This window comes from Akebia trifoliata, chromosome 2 (genome assembly GCF_017979445.1).
Source record: "Akebia trifoliata isolate Shusen 1 chromosome 2, ASM1797944v1, whole genome shotgun sequence".
Classification (NCBI taxonomy): domain Eukaryota; kingdom Viridiplantae; phylum Streptophyta; class Magnoliopsida; order Ranunculales; family Lardizabalaceae; genus Akebia; species Akebia trifoliata.
In genome coordinates, this window is record NC_141376.1 from 26,479,862 (window position 1) to 26,504,367 (window position 24,506).

Consider the following 24,506-nt stretch of genomic DNA (forward strand, 5'->3'; position numbering starts at 1 on the left):
TCGATAACCTTCTCTTGAAGTTTCCTTCCAATGAGGTTCGCAATTCAGCTGTAAGGATTTTTCTCCAAACGAATCTTGGACAAAAGATGCGTCCAAATCCAACGAGGAATCTTCCTTTGACGAAGAGGACGAGGAATCTAGGCCATTCGACAACTCAAAGTTGGGATTTCCTTCTCTTCCTGCCCTTTTAAACTCCTTTTAAACCAAGCCAGAGTTGGAGACCACCTCATGAAGACTCGCAGGCACCAAACTAATATCTCTCCTAATTTGCGTATATTTTTCCTCAGAAGATCTCACCAAATTCTTTAACCCGACTTAACATTTAAGGTTTTAACGTACGGCTCCTGAAGGGTCAAATCAACTAGCTTAAAGACTTCATGGGCTTGACTAAAATGTTGGGCTTTTAGGTCCAAATCAGCAACGTTGTCCAACAACCGTCCTTTTTCTTCTCTAGCTGTTCCACCCTCTCCGAATACTCCCTTACAACCCATCACCTAACCTCCTCAATTTCCAACCTCTTACGTCCAACTTCAGCTCTAGCATTGACCACAATATCCCTCCCTCTATCAGCACTTCGAGGATTTGGACCCAAGCCTAAACCCACCACCATAAAGGTAACAGAATACCTATGGCAACCAAAGGAAACAGTTTCCCACCTAGCTTTTAGCTCCTAGATTCCCATCTAGAATTCTTGCCGCTGTGAACCTACTTCTGTTGGTCATTGGTCACTGAGTCGTCGACTTTTATCAGTCTGCCTAAAGGTTTATGTAAAGACTTGAACACATCCAAGGTCTAGAGTTGGAGTAGTAAATCGTAGACATCAATCGAAGTACTTTTCACCCATTGATTAGGTAGACAATTCGAGAGCGTGCACCATTGATGGAAATTTACCAAGCTACCCCTTCTTTTCACCGAGCTAATTGACATAAACCAATCCAAATGCTCTTTTGATTTTGGCAATAGTTATCTTGGTCTTATCCCATACGAAGCCAGTTCATAGCAAAGATGGAGTTATTTGAAAATGGCCTCTTGTATAACGATCCAATTAGTAGCAATCCATTTAGTTAAGTCGGACCCCTCACAAATAATAATGTTTGGCTAATCTCCAAACCCACAGAATGGTATAGATACTGAGAAACTTGTTCTCCCACCATAAATAGCAACTAATGGAGCCAACACCTGCTTCTTAACCTCTTTCACAACAACCTGCGACTTGAGCACTAGGGGTAAGAACTTCGCCCCTTGCACGACAAGTTGAGGCTTGTACACTGGGATTAAGGGCTTACTCAAAGGTAGCTTCAACTCTAGAGCCTCTTCTATCCCTTTCGTCAAAGACTTCCAGCTCGAGTGATTAGTTCCTTTGGGGAAGATAATCGGGCTAACTTGTTTTTGGAAGTAAAGTCTAAGATATTTAAAAAAGCTTCGCTTCTATTAGACCCTTTTTTGCCACCCTAATGTGAATACGAAAGGAGAATTTACTCCTCAATGGTTATCCCGTTGGTGTTTTAATGGCTTCTGATAGATTTTTTAAAAGCCATATACCTTCTTCAACTAAGAACTTTATTAAGCCTGCCCATGAAGGGGAATGCTCAAAAATCACAAACCCAAGACTATTTTGGATTAAACAAATTTTAAACTCAAAACTCTTGATTCCAATTGTTACCATTATAGGGTGATTATTTTCCTTCATCAAAGACCAACCAAACACCAACCGCCTTACAACCTGATCCGTAGACTGACTCCAGTCGTCGGAAGAAGCCGAAGGACCTGGCTACAGACCAAACGTAATTGTGCAATGACTGGAGTTAAGTTTCTTAGCTAACATTGACATATATCTTCATAGTAAGGAGATCCTCCATCTCCATTTCAATTTCTGCTGATGGTTGGAACTCAATCTGGATTTTGAACCTCATTAATGAACTACCAACTTTCTATCAAAGATTCTAGCTTTTCAATTTATTTGACTCAATCTTTACCTATTGGTGGTGGTTGAAACTCATTCTCTATCGACTCTAGATCTTCAATTTATCTATCCCTGGAAATTACAAATTCCAACCTCCACATATTATTCTCATTTGTCATATGCCACTTAGGGGGAATTGGCCAACAATTTGTAATACCCCCTCCTAAGTGATACCCACTTTTTGAGAAACTACTGTGGATATTTAGAATGGAGAAGACCTTTTTTTGGTTATATTCACTAAATTTTTATGAGGACCATGTTAAAGGTACTTGTTTCATGGTGGGGAACGGTGAGAAACATTTATTTTGGAAGAAAATTGGTGTGAATAGGTAGATTGTGTTATGTGTATCCGTGTTTTTATAGATTGGTTTCTATTGTGGGGTTAACATTGAACCATTATTTTAAAAGAAGAAAGAAGAGGTGGTTTGGTTCTCGATCTTTATGTGCAATATATTGGACAAAGGAACTGAGGAGTGGTCATTTTCCCTGGTCATTGTAAGAGGCTACATTCTTTTGGAATGTTTGTGTTTGAGGGGACTTGAAAAGGAAATTTTCTATTTATAGTTGTCGAGGGATATTTTTGTCGGGATAAGTTATTGTTTGAGAGAATTGTGGGAATCTCTGTTCCATCTAAATGGAGGTGTTTATTCAGATTGTGTTGTTTGATAAACTTGACTGCTAATCATCTTCTTCATGATAAGATATTAGGATAATGACCCCAAAAAACCTATTAAGTGCAAATTTATTAGGAGATGTTTGAAGAATGCTACCTAAGAAAACTATTTAACTTGATTGGGGTTGACCTGGGTGGACATTCTCTAATTGAAATTTTATTATCCAAAAAGCAGCATATAATGGTACAGTGCGATGTGATATTTACATCAACAGATTTAATTTACTTGTTAGAACAATAGTCTCACATCGGTCCTGGTTGCTCGATTTGTGTGGTATTTGAGGAGACAGCAATCCTCACCTTAGAAGCCGGTTTTGTAAGGTTGAGTTAGGCCAGGCCCATGGACCTTAATATTACTGATAAAAAGTATATTGACATCAGTACATATCTGCAGTTTCTAGTGCTTCATTGACATTCTTTTAATTTGTTTGGCTGTAGAAATTAACTGTCGGTCATATTGATTCATAATTTGCAACACTGAATTTTGATGAATGTACTTGCATTTAGCATAAGAATCCTTGGTTGAAATGCTTATATTTACTATTTGACAAGAATTATAATATATCTTGTTTTCATGAACATAAGCATTGTATATTAAATCATCTGTTAAATGATTTGCTTAAGCAAATTGTAATCAAATTCTTATTCTGTAGGTCCTCTTCAATGGACAATACTTATCAGCTACAATCTCTTGCTCTTGATATAGGTGGCAACTGCAGGGTATGGCATAGATCACACTATAGCAATTGAGCTTCTTAAAGCTGTAAAATCAACAAATGGATTGGCTGTTGGCCTTATTCTGAAACCTTTCAGCTTTGAAGGACAAAGACGCCAAGATGAGGTAGGGTATGTTTTGAAGCTAGAATTTCATGTCTCTTTTATCTTTACCATAAAGAGAAATAGGGAAAATGCATAATAACAATTTGCAGGACATTGAAAAGTGGTACACTTTTACATATTTTCTCAATATAATTATAATAAATGTATTAACTTACTATTACAATTCAAGTCTTTATTTATGAAATTTTCTTCATTATATGTCTTTACTTTGTCAAACACCTTTTGTTGACTATTACTTGGACGTAGTTTGCAGTACTGGAGGTTCAAAATCGGTGCGATTTTTTATATTCATACGCTGACAACTTTATCTTTGGGAGAATATATACTTGATAAGATTGATCCATTCCCATTTCCATTGTGTTTTCTAGTATGAAAATCAGCCGATTAGGGATTTCATGGTATGGGTTGTTGATTTGGTGTCATGGGACTTCGTATTTAGGAGGAATCTCAAGGATTGGGAGATGACTTTATAGCTATTTTGATTGCGTGGATCATAGATACTCCTTAATGCACCATGAATGAGGGTCATTGTTACCTTGACATGTGACATGGGTGCTAAATTTCTAGGTATACGGCACAACAATTTCTGGAAATTCCATACGGCAGCACAGCCTTAAAATATTATCTTGGGGTACAACAGATTTTGTAAGTGGTACTCTGGTAAATTATGATACATTAAGGAAACTTGGATCTCGATAGCTACCCAAGTTTTGCAAATGAAGGAAAATTGTCCTTGCTAAGGATCACCATTCATAATGTTAGTTCATTTGTGAAAAAATTGAAGGAACATTTGTCTACCATATATTTGTGGTGGTATGTGGTCCTTATTGTGCATGGTTGTACTAATTTTGATAGTTAGATCAATGAATCTCGTGTAAAATAACACATTAACCAAAAAGTAGGTTGATCAGTTATCCTAAACATTCTACAAGTATGCCTTACTTCAAAACTCTTTTCCTTTTATTTCTGGTTGTCCAAAATGAATACAATTTCTTAGTCATTTAGGGTCATCTGCTATAACTAAATTTTGGTATGGCTAGTCATTTAGATGAGGTCTTTATGTTGGACTATTAGGAATTTATTGCTATGTTTCCCCATGAATGAAAAATAACCATCAAAATGCAATATGGACTATATTGAACTCAATGACTGAAGATTGGGCCTTACCTCTCGACCAAAAGTCCAGTCTAGAATCACCAATCAGTCTAATTTTTAATGTGTAAGTCCACCAAGGGGAGACCCAAAGGTTCATAAGGTATTTCCAGAATATTTGTTTCCTAAGAAATGTGTTACACCAATGTGGTATGTGATTGTTGTGTGGTGCTGTTGATTGGATTTTCAATTGCACATTAACTGCTAAGAAATATCTTTCTTATTTTAAAAAGATTTGTTCAATTTTCTGGATTTTTTTTTTTTTAATCTGGACTTCAGACATTATTTTTGTTGTGCCAAGTGTCAGCTCATTAAAGGCTGCATTTGGTGAATGCTTGCTTTAGAACTTTACAAGTTAAATGGAAATTTAATGATTGACTACAGGTTAGAGACTTGGTAAACAAAATTCGGGAGCACACAAACTTCTTTATCGGTGAGGTCTTGATCTGATGTCATGTATCAATTACATTTTTATTTTAGTGTTTCTTTTAAGTGGCTTGTAAAAAGATTATTCAAACAAAGCACCATTCTATTTAAATAAAGATAGATGATCTTTAACATCATCAAGGTCCTATCCCCAATATCTGGGATCAGCTGGATGATTCATGGCCCTCCACTCAAATATATATATATAACCATGTCTTATGTTAGTTTAGGAGTCTTTATATCTATTCTCTCTACCTTATGCCACTTCCTGTTTGGTCTTACATTTGCTCTTTCGAACTTTCAACCTGCATATTCATTCTTAGTGGTGTTGTCTTTGATTTTTGTTGCAAATGTACGAACCATCTCAATCAACTTTTCCATAGTTGATCAGCTACTAGGTTGCTCTTACATTTTCATGGATGAACACGTTTATGATTTTATCTTCGGCTTTTCGCTCATAAATCTCAACATCCTTTCCTCTATTATGGTGGCAACATTGGTAGGTTTGTCCTGCTTGAGTGCTAACCCAATCCCAAACCTCTTTCCACCACTTAACCCACGCCCTACCCAATCTTAGATTAGGTCTAAGGTATTAGTCCAAAGCCTAGTCTGAGGTTGTTATAAGCATATTTACTTGTACATATCTAAGCACACACAATCATTCATGTTTTAATTATTTTGTGTGGTGATTATTTATTTAAAGGCATTTAACTTTAAATTTTCCTTTCATCACATTGTTATATTTCAAAAAAGTTGAATTGGCCCATTTGAGAACAATTCTTCTATTGTATCATTTATAAATTCAATGAAATCCATGGATAATCTACGAATCCCCATCAAATAGAGATTTTTCTTTCAATTATATTTCCATTGATCATAATGTGAGAATGTTAGACTTGATAATCTGGAAAACTTGCTTAGTTAGGGCAATGACCCTACTAGCCTTTGTATTAAGGAGAGAAGAGAATGAACGAGTACACCCCCATACAATACAAACACCAAAAATGATACAAACACACACCATAGACACTGTACACTTTACAACACTCCCCCTCAAGCTAGAGCATAAACATCAAACATGCTCAACTTGACAGTGACATTCATAGGGATGGATGATTTAACTATTTTAGTGAATATATCATCGAGTTGATGAGAGGAAGAAACATGATGCATCCTAAGCGAAATGTCTTGGACTTTTTCACAGATAAAGTGGATATCAACTTCTATATGCTTGATTTGCTCATGCAAAATAGAATCAGAGGCAATCTTCTTTGCTGCTTCATTGTCACAGTATAATGTCATAGATTTCTTGGTAGGAAATCCTAACTCACACAGAAGAGATCGAAGCCAAAGAAGCTCACATGTACCATGAGCAATAACCCTATACTTAGCTTTGGCACTCGAACGAGATACTACTGGTTGCTTTTTTCTCTTCCATGCAACCAAATTGCCTCCTAGAAAGGCACATTATCTTGGGGTTGAATGACAATCAGAAGTAGATCTTATGCAATCTACATTAGTAAAAGTGGTGATATCCAAATGACCATGTGAGCAATATACACGTCCACGGCTTGGACTAGACTTGATATAACAGAGAATACAATGAACTGTTGCGAGATGGTAATACGAGGAGCATGTATGAACTGACTAACCAAACTCACAGCGAAGACAATATCTGGTCGTGTGAGGGTGAGATAAATTAGCCGGTCTACAAGCCGTTGATAGGTATGTGGATAAGGAAGATCATCTTCAATTTCATATAGAGATAGCTTCGAATCCATAGGTTAAGTAGCTGGTTTACAACCAATCATACCGGTATCACAGAAGAGATCCAATGCATACTTTCTTTGTGAGAGAAAAATGTCTTTTCTGGAACAAGCAAACTCAAGCCCAAGGAAATATTTTAAGGCACCCAAATCCTTAACTTTATATATACGGCCTAGTTCCTTCTTCACGTAAGTGAGGAAGGACAAGTCATCTTCAATGAGAATAATGTCATCAACATAGACTAAAAGGATAGTATGACCTATGGAGCCTGAATGAATGAAGATTGTATAATTAGAGGGGCATTTCTGAAAGCTCATGTTAATCACCACTTCGTTGAAGGATGAAACCAAGCTACAGGTGATTGCTTCAAACCATAAAAGACTTTTTGAGTCTGCAAACCATCTCTAGGGACTCACCCTGAAGTAGGAACCCAGGTGGTCGATCCATATACACCTCTTCTGTGAAATTCCCATGAAGAAAGACTATTCTTCTCATTTAACTGATAAAGTGGCCAATCTTGATGAGCTGTAATGGAGGTAAGGACTCGTACCGAAGTCAACTTTGCCACAGGAGCAAAGGTGACATAGTCAAGGCCGTATGTTTTTGTAAAACCATGAGCAACAAGACGAGCTTTGTACCAAGCAATACTATCATCAGAGTTATGCTTAACAATAAGACCTAATGACAACCCATTGTTTTCTTCCCAGGGGGAAGAGAGACCATTTCCCAAGTCTAATTACTTTGCAAGGCAACTATTTTGTCTAGCATAATAGTTTTTCATACGGGACCAACAAGAGCAATAGATACTATGCGTGGGATAGTCACAAAGTCAACAACAGAAAGAAATGCCCAATAAGGGGAATAAACAACCTAGTAACACACATACTTTGCAAGTGGGTAAGGAGTAACACGCTTATGAACTCCTTTACAAAGAGCAATAGGCAACTCAAGAATAAAAGTATCAATAGGATGAATAGCTCCAATAGGAATAAGAGAAGCAATAGGTTCATCAATAGGGTGAGAAAAACCTACCGGAGGTTACGTAGAGAAAGGTGGTCGTGGTGCATAAGAGGGGGAACCATGCTACTTGCGACAGACATAAGTGATATACTCCTTTGGTTTGGGAAGATCAATCGGTACAGGCAAAAGCAATGATAGAAGAGGTGTAGAAGGATCTCTAGAAAAACAAGGAACATCATCGAAAAAGGTAACATCTTTGGAAGTAAAGAATTGACGAGATGTAGGATCATAGCAACGATATCTTTTAGGCATACTAGAATAACCAACAAAAACGCAACGAATCTCGTTATCGTTTAACTTGTGACGATTAGGATGAAGATCTTGAACAAAACAAGTACAATCAAATACACGTGGCTCAATGGAAAACATGGGGCGCCCAAGATAAAGAGTTTGGAAGGAAGTATGGCCATGAAAATCTGAGAAGGTATGTGATTGATCAAGAAACATGCAGTAAGAATGCCATGGACTAGTAGGTCTTAGGCATCTCCATATCACGTAATAAAGATTGAGCAACCCCAACCAAATGTCAGTTTTTACGTTCAACAACACCGTTTTATTGAGGGGTACAAGGACAAGTAAATTGATGGATAAGACCATGGTCTAAAAGATAGTGGATAGAAGGAGAGGACCAATACTCAACACCAGTATCAGATTGAAGAGCTTTAATCGGAGTACCAAACTTAGTGGACACTATAGCATGGAATTCTCTAAATTTAGAAAAAAACTTCATTCTTAGATTTCATAAGGTAAATTCAAGTGGCGTGAGAATAATCATCAATAAAGGTAACATAGTAGCAAAACCCATCAAGAGATGTTGTCATGCCCCGAAATCCCAACACGAATCCCTATGATTCATTAGTTAGAATTTCGAGGTGTGAGATAGTCAATCTCACAACCTGATAGAACATTCACAAATAATAATACTTATGAAAAGAAAATATACGCAGCGGAATAAACATTTGACTAACATATATACGAGAGTCTAGAGTAAGCGAAAGAAATCGACAAACACTGATATAAGTCAAGATCCTAAATCTCATAATTCATTAGGTTACAAAAATTTCTAAACTAACATATTTCTTACCTACAAACAAAAACCACTAGGATTCCCTACTAATCCTCAAAGACACGGTGGTGGCAAGACATCAATTTGTTCTTCTTCGAGGACCTCCTCAAAAGACTCCTCAAAGAACAGCTCTTCAATAGCTGAATTATCTGAAAGGGGAAGGATAGGGTGAGTAACAGGGGAATGTTACTCAGCAGGATGAATCCCGTTCTAACAGCGAGTCATATATGCACGAGTAATCATCAGAACAATTAAATAATGCAAGTTTTTATAATGTAACATACGATAAATGTCTAAGTATACTCAGTAAACAGTTATAATAACTTTCAATCTATCATTTTCAATCATTTAAAGTAACATATGCATCTTTTAAATGAAAACATCTATCAATCATTATAAAATAAGAAAAAGATACATAATAAGAACACGGCGGTGTAATCGATAAGAGAGCAGAGGAACACGCCGATATAACCGCCTCAGCTATGGCAATACGATATTCCAAACTTAACCTCTGATGTGGAATCCCATCGTTATAAATCTGATTTTGTGGCCGGTCTAGCATACCACGGTTGGATGACCATTTATCCGGTTCAGACTGGCCGTTGACCAAGAACCCAATACTGAGTTCAACTAACGGTGAGGTCGACCGTTTGACCACTACAGACTAAAAGTGATCACTAACTAGCCCAGGAGACCCCTCGCGTCGAAGCCTATCAAGAGGCAATGCATGTGAACCCCGCCTAGCTATACAGAGACCGCCTTTACACACAACGTTCCCCAGGAAATAAGTAGGAGAAATTCCCGGATTTCATAAGCTGTAATATGCTCTAAGGTATCCCATACTACCGAAGAGCGTATGACATCTAGTGTTATCCTAGATTAACTCGCTGCTTCCGGATACACAGCAACGCGTCACTCTTTATGGGTTTTCTACAAACCTTTACTGGTAAACAAAATAATTTATTTTGTATATAATATATCATTTCTTTTAATCGAAAATACAAACAAAGTCTGGTAGTGCCCTCCAATGACAGTTATCTGTCATTTCTATCCATTAATCATCTCATCCCTCTATCTATCTATCACGTTTTACGTGGTATGGCCACTACGTAGAACTGGAGGCACTGTCCCATCAATCAGGCGAGAACATACGTTCTCTCTATCCATCCATCAATTAAATCGATCAATCTATCATCTAATTTCCTACTATCTATTAAATTAATTTTACCTTTAAAGTAATTCAAAATCCATAAAGCATCAACCAATTCCATTCGATGGTTTTGGTTGAGTCAAGAGACTCGAAAACAAAGATAAAACCATAAGACATAAAAGTTGAAAATATGTGAAAATTTAACCAAGTGTTAAAAAAATGATTTTTCAACGTCGAAATTGAAAACGAATTATTTATTTATTTATTAAAGAACTTAAAGTAATACTTAATTGTTTTTAATGAAATAAAGGTAGGAAATGGGTATACATACTATATGGAAGCAACACTAAAAAAATTAGAACCAAACTCAACATTCAGATATTTTTCCGAATTGCTGATTTTTCTTCGAAACTCGACCAAAATCGATCCAAATATTATACCAACTATAAAATGCTTATATTACATCAAATGAACTAAAACCAATCATAAATAAGCATGCAAACATGATTCAAATCGTTCAAATATGTATAAACTTAATGAAACGATCGATTTATCAACAATCATATGGATTTTCTATGAAATTATCGCATAACTAGGAGGTAGAAGGGAAGGCAACCTACCTCAAGCTATTTTCATCGGTTGAACGAAGTTTAAAATCACCTCCGGCCAATCTCCAAATTTTTCTTCCGGCAAAAATCGGATTTCTTTGCATCCACGCGTAACCCTCGGCGAGAGGAACAACTTTCCTTCTTGCGCCTAAGCTCGGATCGTTCTTGTTTAGTATAGATCTGAGTTTCAAATATTGAAGGAAAATGATTGAGATTTGTTTGGAGAAGAGAATAAGAAAAATCTGATTTTTTCTAATAGAATTCAGATATTTATATAACTTAAGTTGGGACATACTTGTCATTTTGGGAATTATTTTTTCCGAATGTTGAATTGGACAAACTTATACTCTATTTCAGGTGATTTTTTGACACGAATCTAATGCTATGATCGGTTTCCTCAAATTACGTCTCTAAGGTGTCGTTTACTTATTGGGAAAATATCTAATGCGAAACTCGAGGATTTGATAACTTTTTCAATCTACTTCAGATTTAGGCGTGCTTACAGGGTAAAGTATGTTTCTCGATCCTTCAAAATCTATTGGTGAAGTTAATTTTCCTCAAATATTAAAAATTAAGAATCTATACTTTTAAATCAATACACAGATCTAAAATTCTTTCCGTGAGATACATTTTAGGATTTTCAAGTCATTACAGATGTGGTTGGGGAAGGACCCCAAACATCGGAGTGCACCAACTCAAACATGAAATTACAATGATGCATGCGTGAAGCATAAACGATTCTAACATGTTTAGTAAGTTCACAAATTGGACATTGAAAGTTAAAAGAAGAACATAAAATATGAAATTTTGGAATTAAAGCACACAAGTTTGAAAGCCATCATGCATATGCTTGGCATGCCACAGATGTAAATTATCCACACTAACACCTATAGAAAAAGGAAAAATAGTAGGAATGTCGCAATCAATAGCAATGACAACAACATAATATGAATGTTTAGTGTCCAAGTAGTATAGGCCTCCTCTCTCGACCTCAACCCCCCTACCAACAATCCTTCTCATAGACAGGTTCTGAAAGACACAATAAGTAGGATAAAAAAGAGCACAATAATTTAAGTGTTTAACAATACTATTGATAGAAAGATGCTTAGTAGAAAAATGAGGAACATGTAAAACATGAGACAAAGAAAGAGAAGAAGAGATGGGGAAAGTTCCTATAGGAATGATGGGAGTAGAAAAATCATTACGAAGGTAAATTGTTTTGGGAAAATAAGTTGGAGAATATAATGAATAACTTTGAGACTCACCTGTCATGTGGTCAGTGACTCCTGAGTGGGAAATGATGTAGCAATGACTGCATAAGCTACAGAATCATGGATACCTGATGTTGCAGATGAGTATGAGTGTCAACTGTAGAAGAGGATGGAGCAGAAGTAGTAGGGTGGGATGAAATCTGCATCTCAGCACAAAACAATGCAGTAGTACACATTATCTCCGCCATTTGTGCTTTCATCGAGTTCAAAGCATCAGTGATAGACTCGGGTTGGGAAGCATCAACAATAGTAGAATCATTGGTAACAACAGTAGAATGAGAATGGTAGCCCTCAAGATAATCATGGAGATGATAACACGGAACACGGCCATGCCTTGCAATGCCACAGTGAGAACATATGACACTAGAAAGACTACAAGCACGACCACTACGACCTCAATCAGTCCATCGATCACGTCCAACAGAGGGAGGAATGGGATAATGAGAGGCACTGACAAAAAAAATGTGATCTCGAGGATCAATAGAGGAAGTCCCTAGTGACATAATTGCACGACGACATTCCTCACTAAAAACTATGGCATAGATGGTGCGAAGCTGAAGAAAAGGGGATGTCTCTAGAATCTGAGTGCGCAATTGCTCATTCTCAGTGCAAAGATCCCCTAGAAAATCATTGATCTGACGACGCTCAACCTGCTTAGCAACAATCTTAGCGGACTCGGGTTGGAGCTCATATTGACTTAACGCCTCCCAACGGCATTGGAGGGCACTATAATAATAAAAAACAGAACTTTCTCCCTGCTAAAAAGTAGCTAACTCGCGAATAAGTTGGTAGAATCACGCGTCATTCTCAACTATTCACGCATCATTTTCAACTAAGGCATATGTCCGTGAAAGTGAGATCCACACCTGATGAGGCATTCTCAAAAAATATAGTTTGTGATAATCAAGGGCTCCGTAGAGTTGAGAAGCCAACTCAGAATGATGAAATTCTCAAAATCCCACATAGCAATAACGCCTACATCAATAGTAGGTCGAGGACTATCCCCTGTAAGATAACTTATCTTCAAACCCCAGATGTCAAGGGTAATAGCTCAACGCCATGCAAGAAAATTATCACCATTAAACTTTAGATTGGTGATTGAATTAGCAATAGGATCAGAAAGGGTGAGAGGAACTAGGGATTTGGAATCCATTATAAAATAAATGTTCTATGGTGGAATAACACAACCAAATCGCCAAAAAAAAAAGAAAAGGATCCCAATAAAAGGTTATGCTACCAAAGGATAGCAAGAGAGAGCCAAATAGGGGCAAAAGGATCACAAGATGATGAGAAAAGAAGGGCAGCAATTTTGCCTTAAAAAAATCCCATCCGAACCAACCAAAAACCCTAAAAAGAGCACAAAAAACGCATCAAAGCCCAAAGAAAAATATATTTGAGGCTATAGATGTGATCTATAGCTAGAAATGACACAACCAGTTGGGGGATTTTCCATCAGAGATTTGGATCATGAGGAAATCAAAGAAATACGAAAATCATGGAAACTGCTCTCCAAATCTGCAACTCGATAAAAAACGCATCAACCGGCATCAAATTTGATTTATGAGCAGCCCATGAGAATCAGTAGATAAAAAACTAGTAGAAACCATTGATCTTTGATGTTTGGGGAAGAACTAAGGTTGACGTCATGCTGATGTTAACGACAAAGCTCAGAAAAAAAGCAAGAAACCCTTGCTTTGATGCCAACTTGATAATCGGGAAAACTTACTTTGTTCGGGCAAGCCTTTGTATTAAGAAGAGAAAAGAGAATGTACAAGTATACCATCATACAATACAAACACCAAAAATGTTACAAGCACACACCATAGATAGTAAACATTTTACAACAGTCATTACTTAATAATATATTCATGTAAGCAAGTGTATTGCATATTAAGGTGCATTTAAATAACACAACATGATTATTGTCATGTCCATGCATAATACAGATGTGGTGGCATGCTACTAATCTTCATGTTATTGCAGTTTGATGACTTATAAGTACGTTTTCATGCTTGATCAGTTGCTACCTACCCTCGCAAAGAAATTCCTTCAATCTTTCACCATTTCCATGAAAATTGTGTTTGTGTCCATACTTATATTCCATTTTTAAACTAATTGAAATAGACACCAAAATCAGAATTTAATATCATGCCAACATCTCATATCCATTATCGTGGGATTTGGTTTACCAAATAAGGTACCTTGTTGTATATGCCAAAAGACCATGAGAAGCTATAGAACAAAGTTGTTGAGTTGCTACAAAAGGGGTTGAATGTGTTGTTCTAGGGTTTTTGGCACTCTAAGACTACTTAAAGATATGGTGTATGCGTATTAAAATTCTTACCACCTATGTCTGACCTCGATTAAATGATTGCTAGGCAAGTTTGTTGGGTGAAAGACCTTCTGTAGGATTTATTTGTGGAGTTTTTAATCACCAAATTCACTTTCGGTCTGGAAACGAGCTGAACACGACCTTCAAAATGTGAAAGAATTGTATGCATGGTTGGTATGCCATTGTTGTTCACAAACACCTAATACTTTCATGTATATTATGATCAGGGCATAGACTATTTTTTGGGAAACACACATCTAACTGCTTCTCAATTGGATGTTTGAGTGAAAAAATTCACTTCATAGAATTAATGATATCTAGTCTCGACAAGAGTTGAGAACCTGGACCTCTTTTCTTGGCATTTGTTTGTTTTTGGTTTTTGATCTTCGACCATATGACTTAGAAGACCTAATGTGTTGGTCTGTATCACTTATGAGATATGTTCCCTTCATCTTAATCCAGTTTACCTACAAATAGAACATTGTAATTGTTTATGAGAATTTTGTATGATTGTCATCATCATCGATGCATTACCCCAACTTTTTGATAATTTTTTATTTGATTGGGTTGATGCAAATACATGTTTTACGGTGTTGAGTACATTGTCATTTTTTTCTTTTGATCTGCAGTGGTGGACACTGATGCTCTACTCCAAAAGGAAGTGGTAACTCTAGCTGAGGCTTTGAAGAGTGCAAATAGTGCTATTTTGGTGGCCATCAATTCTATCTGCATTCTCATGTCTGTAAGTTTGCTTTCTTGGAGTTCTATGTTACTATCAAATTTTGAATCCTTGAAGAACTTCAGCTGTGAAATTTGCAGGAAGAGTACAAGAAATTTCTTGATCATTCACATAATAAAGTAAAGGAAGTTACAGTTCCAGAAGTTAGAAAAGTGAGTTTTCATCACCATCTTCTACTTTTGCTACAATATCCATTATCCTATTTTTATAATGCAATATTCAACTTCTTCTCTTCCATCTAGTATGTTTGGGTATCAATGATCTTTTTTGTTATTGGCTAGTGTGTCTGAATTTATTTGTCTGAAGTTTAAATATGGATTTTGAATTATATATTCGTTTTGTAACACTCGACTTCTAAATTTTCATCTCTTTTATTTTCTTTTCTGATTCTTGATCTATTGTAGCCTATCCGAACATTAATGATATTGTGTACAGATTTTGGAAAGTTATGGAGGAGCAAAAGTTGGATTTGGAGCTGGTAACGACATGAAATCGTCAATTGCACGAGCTGTCTTTGACTGTCCTTTTATTGGTGGTGGTATAAAGGTATAAGTTTGAATTTCATGGTCCTTAGAGAGCTTCTTCTTTTTTTTTTTTTTTCATATGCTAAGTGGTGCAAATGGTGTTGACAATTCTTTAGCAAAGAGCAAACAAAGAGTAGTGTAATAGGAACTTTTCCTAGATATGTATTTTTTTTTACTCAATCCTTTGTAGCTACTTTTACCTTTGTTACATTCTTTTTTTCATTTATAGGAAGAAAAAAGAGTTTGTTCTTGATGATTCTAATTTTCTAATTTTCTTTTCTTTCCCTGTTTTATACATCTTTATCAAAAATATATTTTTTGTAAATATCCCTCGATCTTTAATCTTTGCCTTTTTCCATGGTTTAGTTTTATAGGTAGGTATACATAATATTTATGATACTTTCTTTAAGGTGTTTGTTTTAGAGTTGGAGGATGGTTTTCAATTTTAGGATGCTTTGTGGTGCGAAGACAAGCTGCTTAGCAAGCCTATTGAAATCTTTATGATGCGTCACATGGGTAGTTAAAAAGGACTTCTTTTTAAAAGGTGTCTTAAGCTGCTTGTGGACAGGATTGTTTGGTATCCCCATAGTTGACTTCCAAGTAATTGGGAAATGTATCAACTAGTTTGGTTGGCTTCCTATAAGGTACCTTTCTTGTCACATGAGGATGATAGACTCGTTTGTGGGTGGGATATCAAAGGGGTCTTAGTCCAAGCAGAATTTTTTTCTGGGCTTGTGAAAAATCCAACAGTTCCTTCCCTGTCCATTCTCATTTGGTGAACCCCTCCCTATTACGTCAAAGATTGCCTTTTTTTTTTTTTTTAACCTATCAAAAAAAAAGATTGCCTTTTCTTGTGGTTGGCCACACTCAGTTAAGATCATAACAGTGTATCATTTCATGAGTCAAGGAAGATCATTCGACACGTTTTTTTTTTCTTCTTTTTAGAGTGTTGGTGCTACCATCCAAGGTAGATCCTGAGTCATGTGCATTTGTTACATTCTTTGTCATCAAGGGTTATTTTCTACTAGTATGATAGAGTTCATCCGAGGTTGAAGTGGGAGGCTTTCGAATTTTGGGAGTGAATAATTTGGAGAGTGCTTCCTGTCTCAATGAGTTGGTACATTTGAAAATTGAGGAAAAACCTTACATTTTAGGAAAAATATATGATAATGGATGCTGTCATTTTTAGGATGCCATCTTAACTCTTTTAATGGCCAGCTATTTTTAAAGAGTTCGAAAGGGTTAAATTAGTTTACTTTTTTTGTAGTTGGCAGGTCCCCCATGACCACTTCAAGGCAATTGAGCAAGTTTTATTTTTTAATTGCCCCCTCGTTAGTCTTTAGTCATCACTTTTGGTTTTTGTACACTAGGGTTTTCCCCTTCTTTCTTTTATCATGGCTGACGTCTGTATAGTTAGTCGTATGTTTGTTTAGTGTGGTTTTTCATATTTTTTGTTTGTTTTGGGTATCTTAATAATAAGATATAGTTTGGGGGTTATACTTGTAAATATTTTAAACTTGATTTATAATAGAGAGACCAATCGTGTGGTGAGTTACACACGACTTTCCAAAATAGTGGATTCTTTTTCCTTCTTTGTTCGATCTTTGGGTATGGCTGGTCTTGACAAAAGGAGATAGACTTTTGATTCGACTTGACAGAAAAAAACTACTCTTTGTGGGAGTTTTCCTTTCAGACCTTTGTTCAAGGTCAAGGCTTATGGATTATTGTTGATAAGACTTTTGATTCGACTTGACGGAAAAAACTACTCTTTGAGCCGTTTTATGCAATTTTTGATGCGTTTGAGGCCTGAATATGAACCTATCTGTGCTTCTTTTCTGAGTAGAGCTGCCTCTTCCTGATATTGATACTGTTCTTGCTGAACTTTTGAGGGAAGAGACTAGACTTCAGACACAAGATATGGTGGATGCTGCAAGGACTGTAGTTGACTCAGCCTTTACAGTGGAGGTGTAAATAAAGCATCGAAAGATCTTTCCAAGGTGCAATGTTATGGATGCAAGGAGATGGGTCATTTTTCTTGGTAGTCTAAGAAAAAAAAAATATTTTACTTATTGCAAAAAATATGGACATGGGATAAATGAATGCAAAAATAAGCCTCAGAATCATAAAACGTCTCAAAAGGCTTTTAGTGCTACTCCGGATCCCTTTTATAATGCATCCTCTATCATGACTTCTTTGCCTACAGCTGCTTCCTCTCTATGAGAATTCCCCAGGTTCTGTTCTTCCTCCTCATGTGATGCAACAAATTTCCCAAGCCCTATCCAGTGCCAACTTCTCAGGTGAACTAGATTCTGATTGGTTTATTGATACAGGTGCATCAAGTCATATGACAGGTGATCCTTCTCATTTTACTTCCATTCAATCTGGCTTTTCCAATCAACAAATTTGTACTGCTGATGGAACGAATTTGAAGGTTGAACCTTTATCTTGTCTCCCTCACCTGACCAAAAAATTACTCAATCTAATGTTTTGTATGTCCCAAAATTGACTGCAAACCTTATCTTTGTTTGTCAGTTGGTGGAAAATAATTGTTTTGCTCTTTTCTCCCCTTTTGGTTGTGTTGTGCAGAATCTTCAAACAAGGAGGGTGATTGCAAAGGGTCCTAAGAAAGGGGCAAAGCTTCCTCCTCTCATTTGAACCATCTTCCTCATCTACTACTTGTTTTTTTGCTCCATCTATGAATAAAATATGGGCTTTATAGCAAAAACGTTGTGGCCACCCACACTTTGGTCGTCTTCCTTTTATGTTTCAAATTGACTTGCCTATTGATACATTTATTGATGATTGCACAAGATTGATATGGGTTTACTTCATGCAAGTAAAATCTATGGTGTTGCAATTTGTCCCGTTCAATAGGTAGAGACACAAAATGTTTTCTTTTTGGAGCCTGTGTTTTATTACCCTCACAACTCTACCATAGATTTCTCATCTACGGAGTATCCGACACCCACCTCATTTGATTATGATCATTCAATTTCTTCTAGTATGCTTGAGCCTTTTTTGCAAGTATATGATTGACATCCTCATTCGCCTCCTTCTGAAGCTCCTGCAATCACCTCATCTGAAGTAGATCTACCTGACACATCAATCCCTACCTTTTCTCTATCTCCCTATAATCATCCGCCTACTCATGTTCGTTGTTCCTCTCGTATTTCTTGTCCACAAGATAGGTTTATATTTTCTTACCATGGTCTCTTCTGTATTCTCGATATTGTTTCTATCAGGCTGCTGGGAATTCACATTTGTATAAGGCAATGACTGATGAATTGCATGCCTTGGATGAAAATGAAACATGGGAACTCATTCCACTTCCCCAAAATACACAACTTATAGGAAGCTGTAGGAAACTGAATTTATTGAGAATTCTTTTATATCCATTACAAATGCCCTAATAGGGTATTTATAGACCAACTATCCTATTACAAGAATATTCTAGAAAACTATCCTATCAAGAATGTTCTAGAAAACTATACCAACTATCCTATTACAAGAATATTCTAGAAAACTATACTAACTATCCTATTACAAGAATATTCTAGAAAACTATCCTATTGTGGAGGATTACAAGAATATTTTAGAAAACTATCATATTAAAGAAGGTTACAAGAATGTTCTAGAAAGTCAAGAGTGATCAAGAATAATCAAGAAGAATATCCAATTTTCCTGAAATAAGCCTTGTAGATTTTCAGCAGAAGCAAATGGGTGTACTCTGTGAAGTTAAACTTTGATGGCAGTTTAGATCGCTACAAGGCACGATTAGTTGCTCGAGGTTTCAAACAAGAATATGGGATCGACTATGATGAGACCTTTGCTCCAGTAGCCTACATGACCACTGTATGTGTGCTTGTAGCTATTTTTGCATCTCGTCAATGGACTATTTGGCAAATGGATGTTAAGAATGCCTTTTGTTGCATGGGGATCTTAAAAAAATGTGTATGGCACCACCTCCTAAAATGACCTTAGAAAACTTAGGACTAGTATGCTGGTTGAAGAAGGCCTTATATGGTCTCAAACAAATTCCCCGATGTTGGTTTGAGAAGTTTCGTCATATTGTGGCTTCATTTGGATTCCAGCAAAGTTCATGTGATCACTCTCTATTTCTAAAGAATGGAAACCAAGGTTTTGTCTATCATCTAGTTTATGTTGATGACATCTTAATCACAGGTAATGATGTGTTGGGTATGACTCGATTTAAGCATCATCTTCAATCCTCCTTCAAGATGAAAGACTTAAGAAAATTGACTTATTTCGTGGGATTGGAAGTATCTCAGGACTCTCGTGGGTATGTTATGAGCCAAAAGAACTATACTCGAGAACTTATTGCCTTTGCCGGTCTAACTGATGGGAAGATGGTCGAAACTCCACTTGAACAAAATGTAAGGTATAGTGATCCGATGGTGTATCTCTAGAAGATCCAACCATGTATAGACGGTTGGTTGGTAGCTTGATCTATTTGACTATGACACGACTGGATATCTCTTATGTTGTTCACATTGTCAGTCAGTTTGTCTCCAACCCTTGTCGACTTCATTTGACAACAGTTCATCGCATTATTAGATATTTGCAAGGAGGCCTTCATCATGGTCTTTTCTTTTCTTCATCTTCTTCAGATACACTTGTTGGTTATACTGATGCTGATTGGGCGGGTTGTCAGGATACTCATCATTCTACAACTGGTTATTACATGTTTCTAGGAACATCTTTAATTTCCTGGAAATGCAAGAAGTAGGAGACTGTTGCCAAATCCTGTACTGAAGCAGAATATCAAGCTATGTCTGCTGCTACGAGTGAGATTGTTTGGCTTTGGCACCTTCTCTTTGATTTTGGTATCCAACAAAGTTCCCCCACTCCTCTATATGCAGATAATACAAGTGCTATTCAGATTGTGTGCAATCCTGTTTTTCACGAGTGGACAAAACATATAGAGGTGTCTTGTCCCTATGTTAGGGACCACTATCTTTTTGGCATCATTGCACTCCCCCATGTTACTTCTGAAATATAGCTTACTGATGTTTTTACCAAGCCGATGTCTCATGCCCGATATGCCTTTCTTCTAGACAAACTAATGCTCCTTGATGATATGCATTAGTTTGAGAGGGGGGGGGGGGGGTGTTAGTTGTATGTATGTTTAGTGTGGTTTTTCATATTCTTTGTTTGTTTTGGGTATCTTAATAAATAGATATAGTTTGGGGGTTATACTTGTAAATATTTAAAACTTGACTTATAATAGAGAGACCATCGTGTGGTGAGTTACACACGACTTTTCAAAACAGTGGATTCTTCTTCTTCCTTCTTTGTTTGATCTTTGGGTAGAGTTAGAAGAAGATTGGAAGTTTGATATGTATTGCTCATGTGTTCTCATTAATTTGTAGATCACACATTAAGGCAAACTTAAGTTGTCTCTCTAGATTGTGTGTGCTTGTCATTGATTCCTCTCCTTTCGGATATTATAAATGATGTACATTTTAGGGATTTCGTCCGCATGGCCTTTTTATTTTTATTTTTTTTGGATAACTCTAAATTTATAAAGAAGATAGGAATATAAATAGAAATACAAAAACAACCTACTTAGGAGGCTGAAGAGTTCTATTGACGGAGAATTAATTAAAAATCCAGGTTTCCATGTTGTCACTTACTCAACAAGAGTGCATATTCTTTCTGTTGAAGAAGCGGGAGCATAATTGCAGGCCTTCAAAGGCAAGGAGGAGGGTCTTCAAAGGATCATTCTTAACATCAAGGCTTTTCTATTTCATTGGTCATCCGTGTTCGAGGAATGTAAAGGGTGGTTTAAGGAGGATTTATTTTCTGTTGATTTAGGGATCGATAGGTGATTTTTTTTCTTTCTATTGTATCTCCTTTTGACGTTTTGCTTCTATCTCCATTGACTCCCTTGTTATGTGATATATATTCGTCACTCGTCAAAAAAGAAGTGGCTATTAGGTAATAGGTGAAAGAGGTATAGTAACATGGAGAAAGTATTTGTAGTTAGATTGGAGAAAGTCGTAAGAGTCAAGTCCTAGAGATTTTCAAAGAGTTACTCATTTTGTCTTAAGTTGAATTGCAGTGGAAATAGAAGTCTTTAAGGCTAATGTCCTGCTATCTTGAATGATATCATTTGAAGTTATTTTGATCGATATGATCATGGTTTAAATTTTTTATCGTAGGAATGTTTCGGACAGGGAAAAAAACCAATATTGTATTGGCCGATACATTCTGAATATTCCCATACAATCCCAAAACATTCAATGTTTAGTGGTCAATCTTTCATATTGGTCTTGGCCGATACCATGGCTATGAGTGCTTCTATGACGAATGATTTCTTGTTCAAGCTGTTATGTACTGCAAATAACCACATGTCGCATTCCTAATTCAAGCAACAACATGTTTATGCTAAATGGCTGTCCACTTGTGGTGTATTCGCCAAATTAAACTTTGAACTTACAGATTGTAAACATTCTACTTGAAATGACTCCACATTACTTTCTAGAAAATACAATTGACATAATATTCCCTATCACTTTTGTCCTAAACATGATTTCTATTGGCATTAATCTACTTTATTGTTGGAAAATTTTCTTAATTGTTGTCTATGTTCTGACGATGTACTTTCTTCATTTTTTTGTTACCAAATACAATGGAAAAACACATAGTTCTCTAGATTTAGATCTTGCCTACTAATGTTGTTTATTAGTTCACAGGACTTGAATGGCATTGTTGTCTGCACCGTTGCTAGTGCTGATGTTACCGACAACAGTGATCCTCATCCCTTCTTGCATATCTTCCGTCAAATTACAGGATGCAAAAAGGAAATCCTAGCATCTGTACTTCATGAACCTAATCTGGAGCCAAACCTAATTGTAACAACAATCATAGTCATTGGGTAAGAATCTTCGTTATCTATTGAGAATGGTGACTGATAAGTAGTATAGACATTTATCACTGTACGGATGTTCATTTGGTTTCCCTTCCTGTCAAACACTAGACCTGTTTTTCAAAGATGTATGTCAAACTATCCCATATCATACAATTAGTTTTTAAGGGCCCAAGCATTTTCACTGATAATAAGTGGTGTTACCGTACACAATTCTTCCTAGAATGACAATTTATTTACCATGTTAAAATGAGTCATACTTTGATGATATCATATGATGTTTATTTATTTATTTTGTAAATGTTATATAAATGTCGTTCCATGTTGAGGATTGTCCAAATGCCACAAAGTGCCGGCACTGCAAAAATTCAAAAAGTAGAAGTGCCAAGGTAACAATGCTGGCGTGTTGTCAGTTTATATTTTCATAGTGTAGTCAAGGAACGTTTTATGGACAAATGTTCTAATATTACCTTTATTTTTTTAATCCCAAAAGGGGTCTGAAGGAATTGAAACAGTTAACCTTGTGGGAAGCACCAACAAGATTTTGCTTGAGTTCTATCTTCCAAATTGAAAAAGTTTTTGGTGGATAAAACATTTTTCTTTACAGTTTGCTGTCATGAAATGTCGTCAAGTCTTGGATAGCATCCTATTAACAAATGAGATTATGGATTTGGGGATGAGACAAGTTGAGCCAAGGATTGTTTGCAAAGTTGATGGGGAGGTGGCTTATGTTCACGTGAATTGGGATTTTTGGGTTGAAGTGAAAGTGGATCCTGGTCTTCATCTCCACAACTTCATTCCATATCCTAGGCTCTCCACCTATGTTCTGTAGGAGCTCAAGGGAGGAAAGTCAAGTTGATCTCCTATCTACTTTTCTGTTTCATTAATGTATTGGAAACTCTCGCACTACTAGCGTTGGAAGGATTCATGGTTTTTCTTAATGGTCGTCCATTTCAAAATTGCAATTTGCGTAGGACACTGTATTTTTGTGCTTAACAAACCAAACTTGACTCAGATTCTTGAGGTGAAATTTTTAGGTACTTGAGTTGACATTGAATTTTTTATTTATCCTTTGAATATTGAGGATTTTGCATTAGGAAAATGGACAACATTTATGAGTTGGCTTGGTCATTTAGGGTGCAAAGTGGGTGATTCTCCATCCTTATATGTTAGTTTTCCTTTAGGGGTGTTTTATTGATCTATTGAGATTTGTAATTAGGTGGTGGAAAGATTTGAAAGGATGTGAGAAATGTGGAAAAGTAGTAGGTATCCAAGGTGGGAAGTCATGCAATGCACTTTATCGAGTCCAACTAAGTAATGCATCTGTCTTTCCAATTTCGATCTCAATTGTGATGTAGTTCATGCTCATATGAAGCACACCCAAGCAAGAGCTTGGAAGTGGCTCTTATTGATCCAATGGATCGTAGGCCTTTGTGCAAATGAAGAGAGGTGATGGAGCTGTTGGGCATTCAATAAAAGGTGCTAAAGGCACATATGACATCATCAGACATGTCATAATCTTGCATCTTGAAATATTATTTCATTTATTTTATCTTCCAACAAAAAGTGGGTCCTTCCCATGGTTCAGAGTATCATGTTGTTTAGAATGTTTTGGGGGAACTTTTGATTTCATTTGAGACTGGCACAAACATTAAATGTTTCGAGAATGTCTTGGATTGGATTGTCTTGAAATGTTTTGGTCAACATAGTCTTGGTTTTTCATCCAACTTTAATGTTGTATTGAAACGAGATTTTAAACCTTTATTTTTTTCTTCCTTCTAGTAAATCAATTTCTTCCATATAATAAATTTCTTTTTAATGCCCAACAACCCACCCAAAATCCAGGTTTTGGTGTGTAAGCTAGACTTGTTCGCATGGCCTCAAAGTTGCATGGTGTATGTGGAAAACAATTGAATTATTGGTATAAGCCCAAAATTTTTGGTGTTGCCACTGAGTAAGCCTATTTTTAATGAGATTTGTAAGTTGGATGAGACAGGTTTTGGTCCCAAATGTATGGTATCAACTCACGCTAACTATACCAACTAAGCTAGCTGGAACCTTCCACCAAAAATCCTTATTTTTCCAT

The 24,506-nt window shown here is 36.5% G+C and overlaps 1 protein-coding gene across 2 annotated transcripts in view; it reads left to right on the plus strand.

The window, feature by feature from the left end:
- Positions 1-24,506, plus strand: part of LOC147409993 (protein ACCUMULATION AND REPLICATION OF CHLOROPLASTS 3, chloroplastic-like) — a 76,903-nt gene that overhangs the window by 37,795 nt on the left and 14,602 nt on the right. For both annotated transcript variants that reach the window (XM_086432186.1, XM_086432187.1), the window contains exons 4-9: positions 3,343-3,477; positions 5,013-5,061; positions 14,898-15,010; positions 15,088-15,159; positions 15,443-15,553; positions 22,248-22,429. In XM_086432186.1, the coding sequence (XP_086288312.1) occupies positions 3,343-3,477; positions 5,013-5,061; positions 14,898-15,010; positions 15,088-15,159; positions 15,443-15,553; positions 22,248-22,429 (662 nt within the window). The remainder of the gene's footprint in view (positions 1-3,342; positions 3,478-5,012; positions 5,062-14,897; positions 15,011-15,087; positions 15,160-15,442; positions 15,554-22,247; positions 22,430-24,506) is intronic.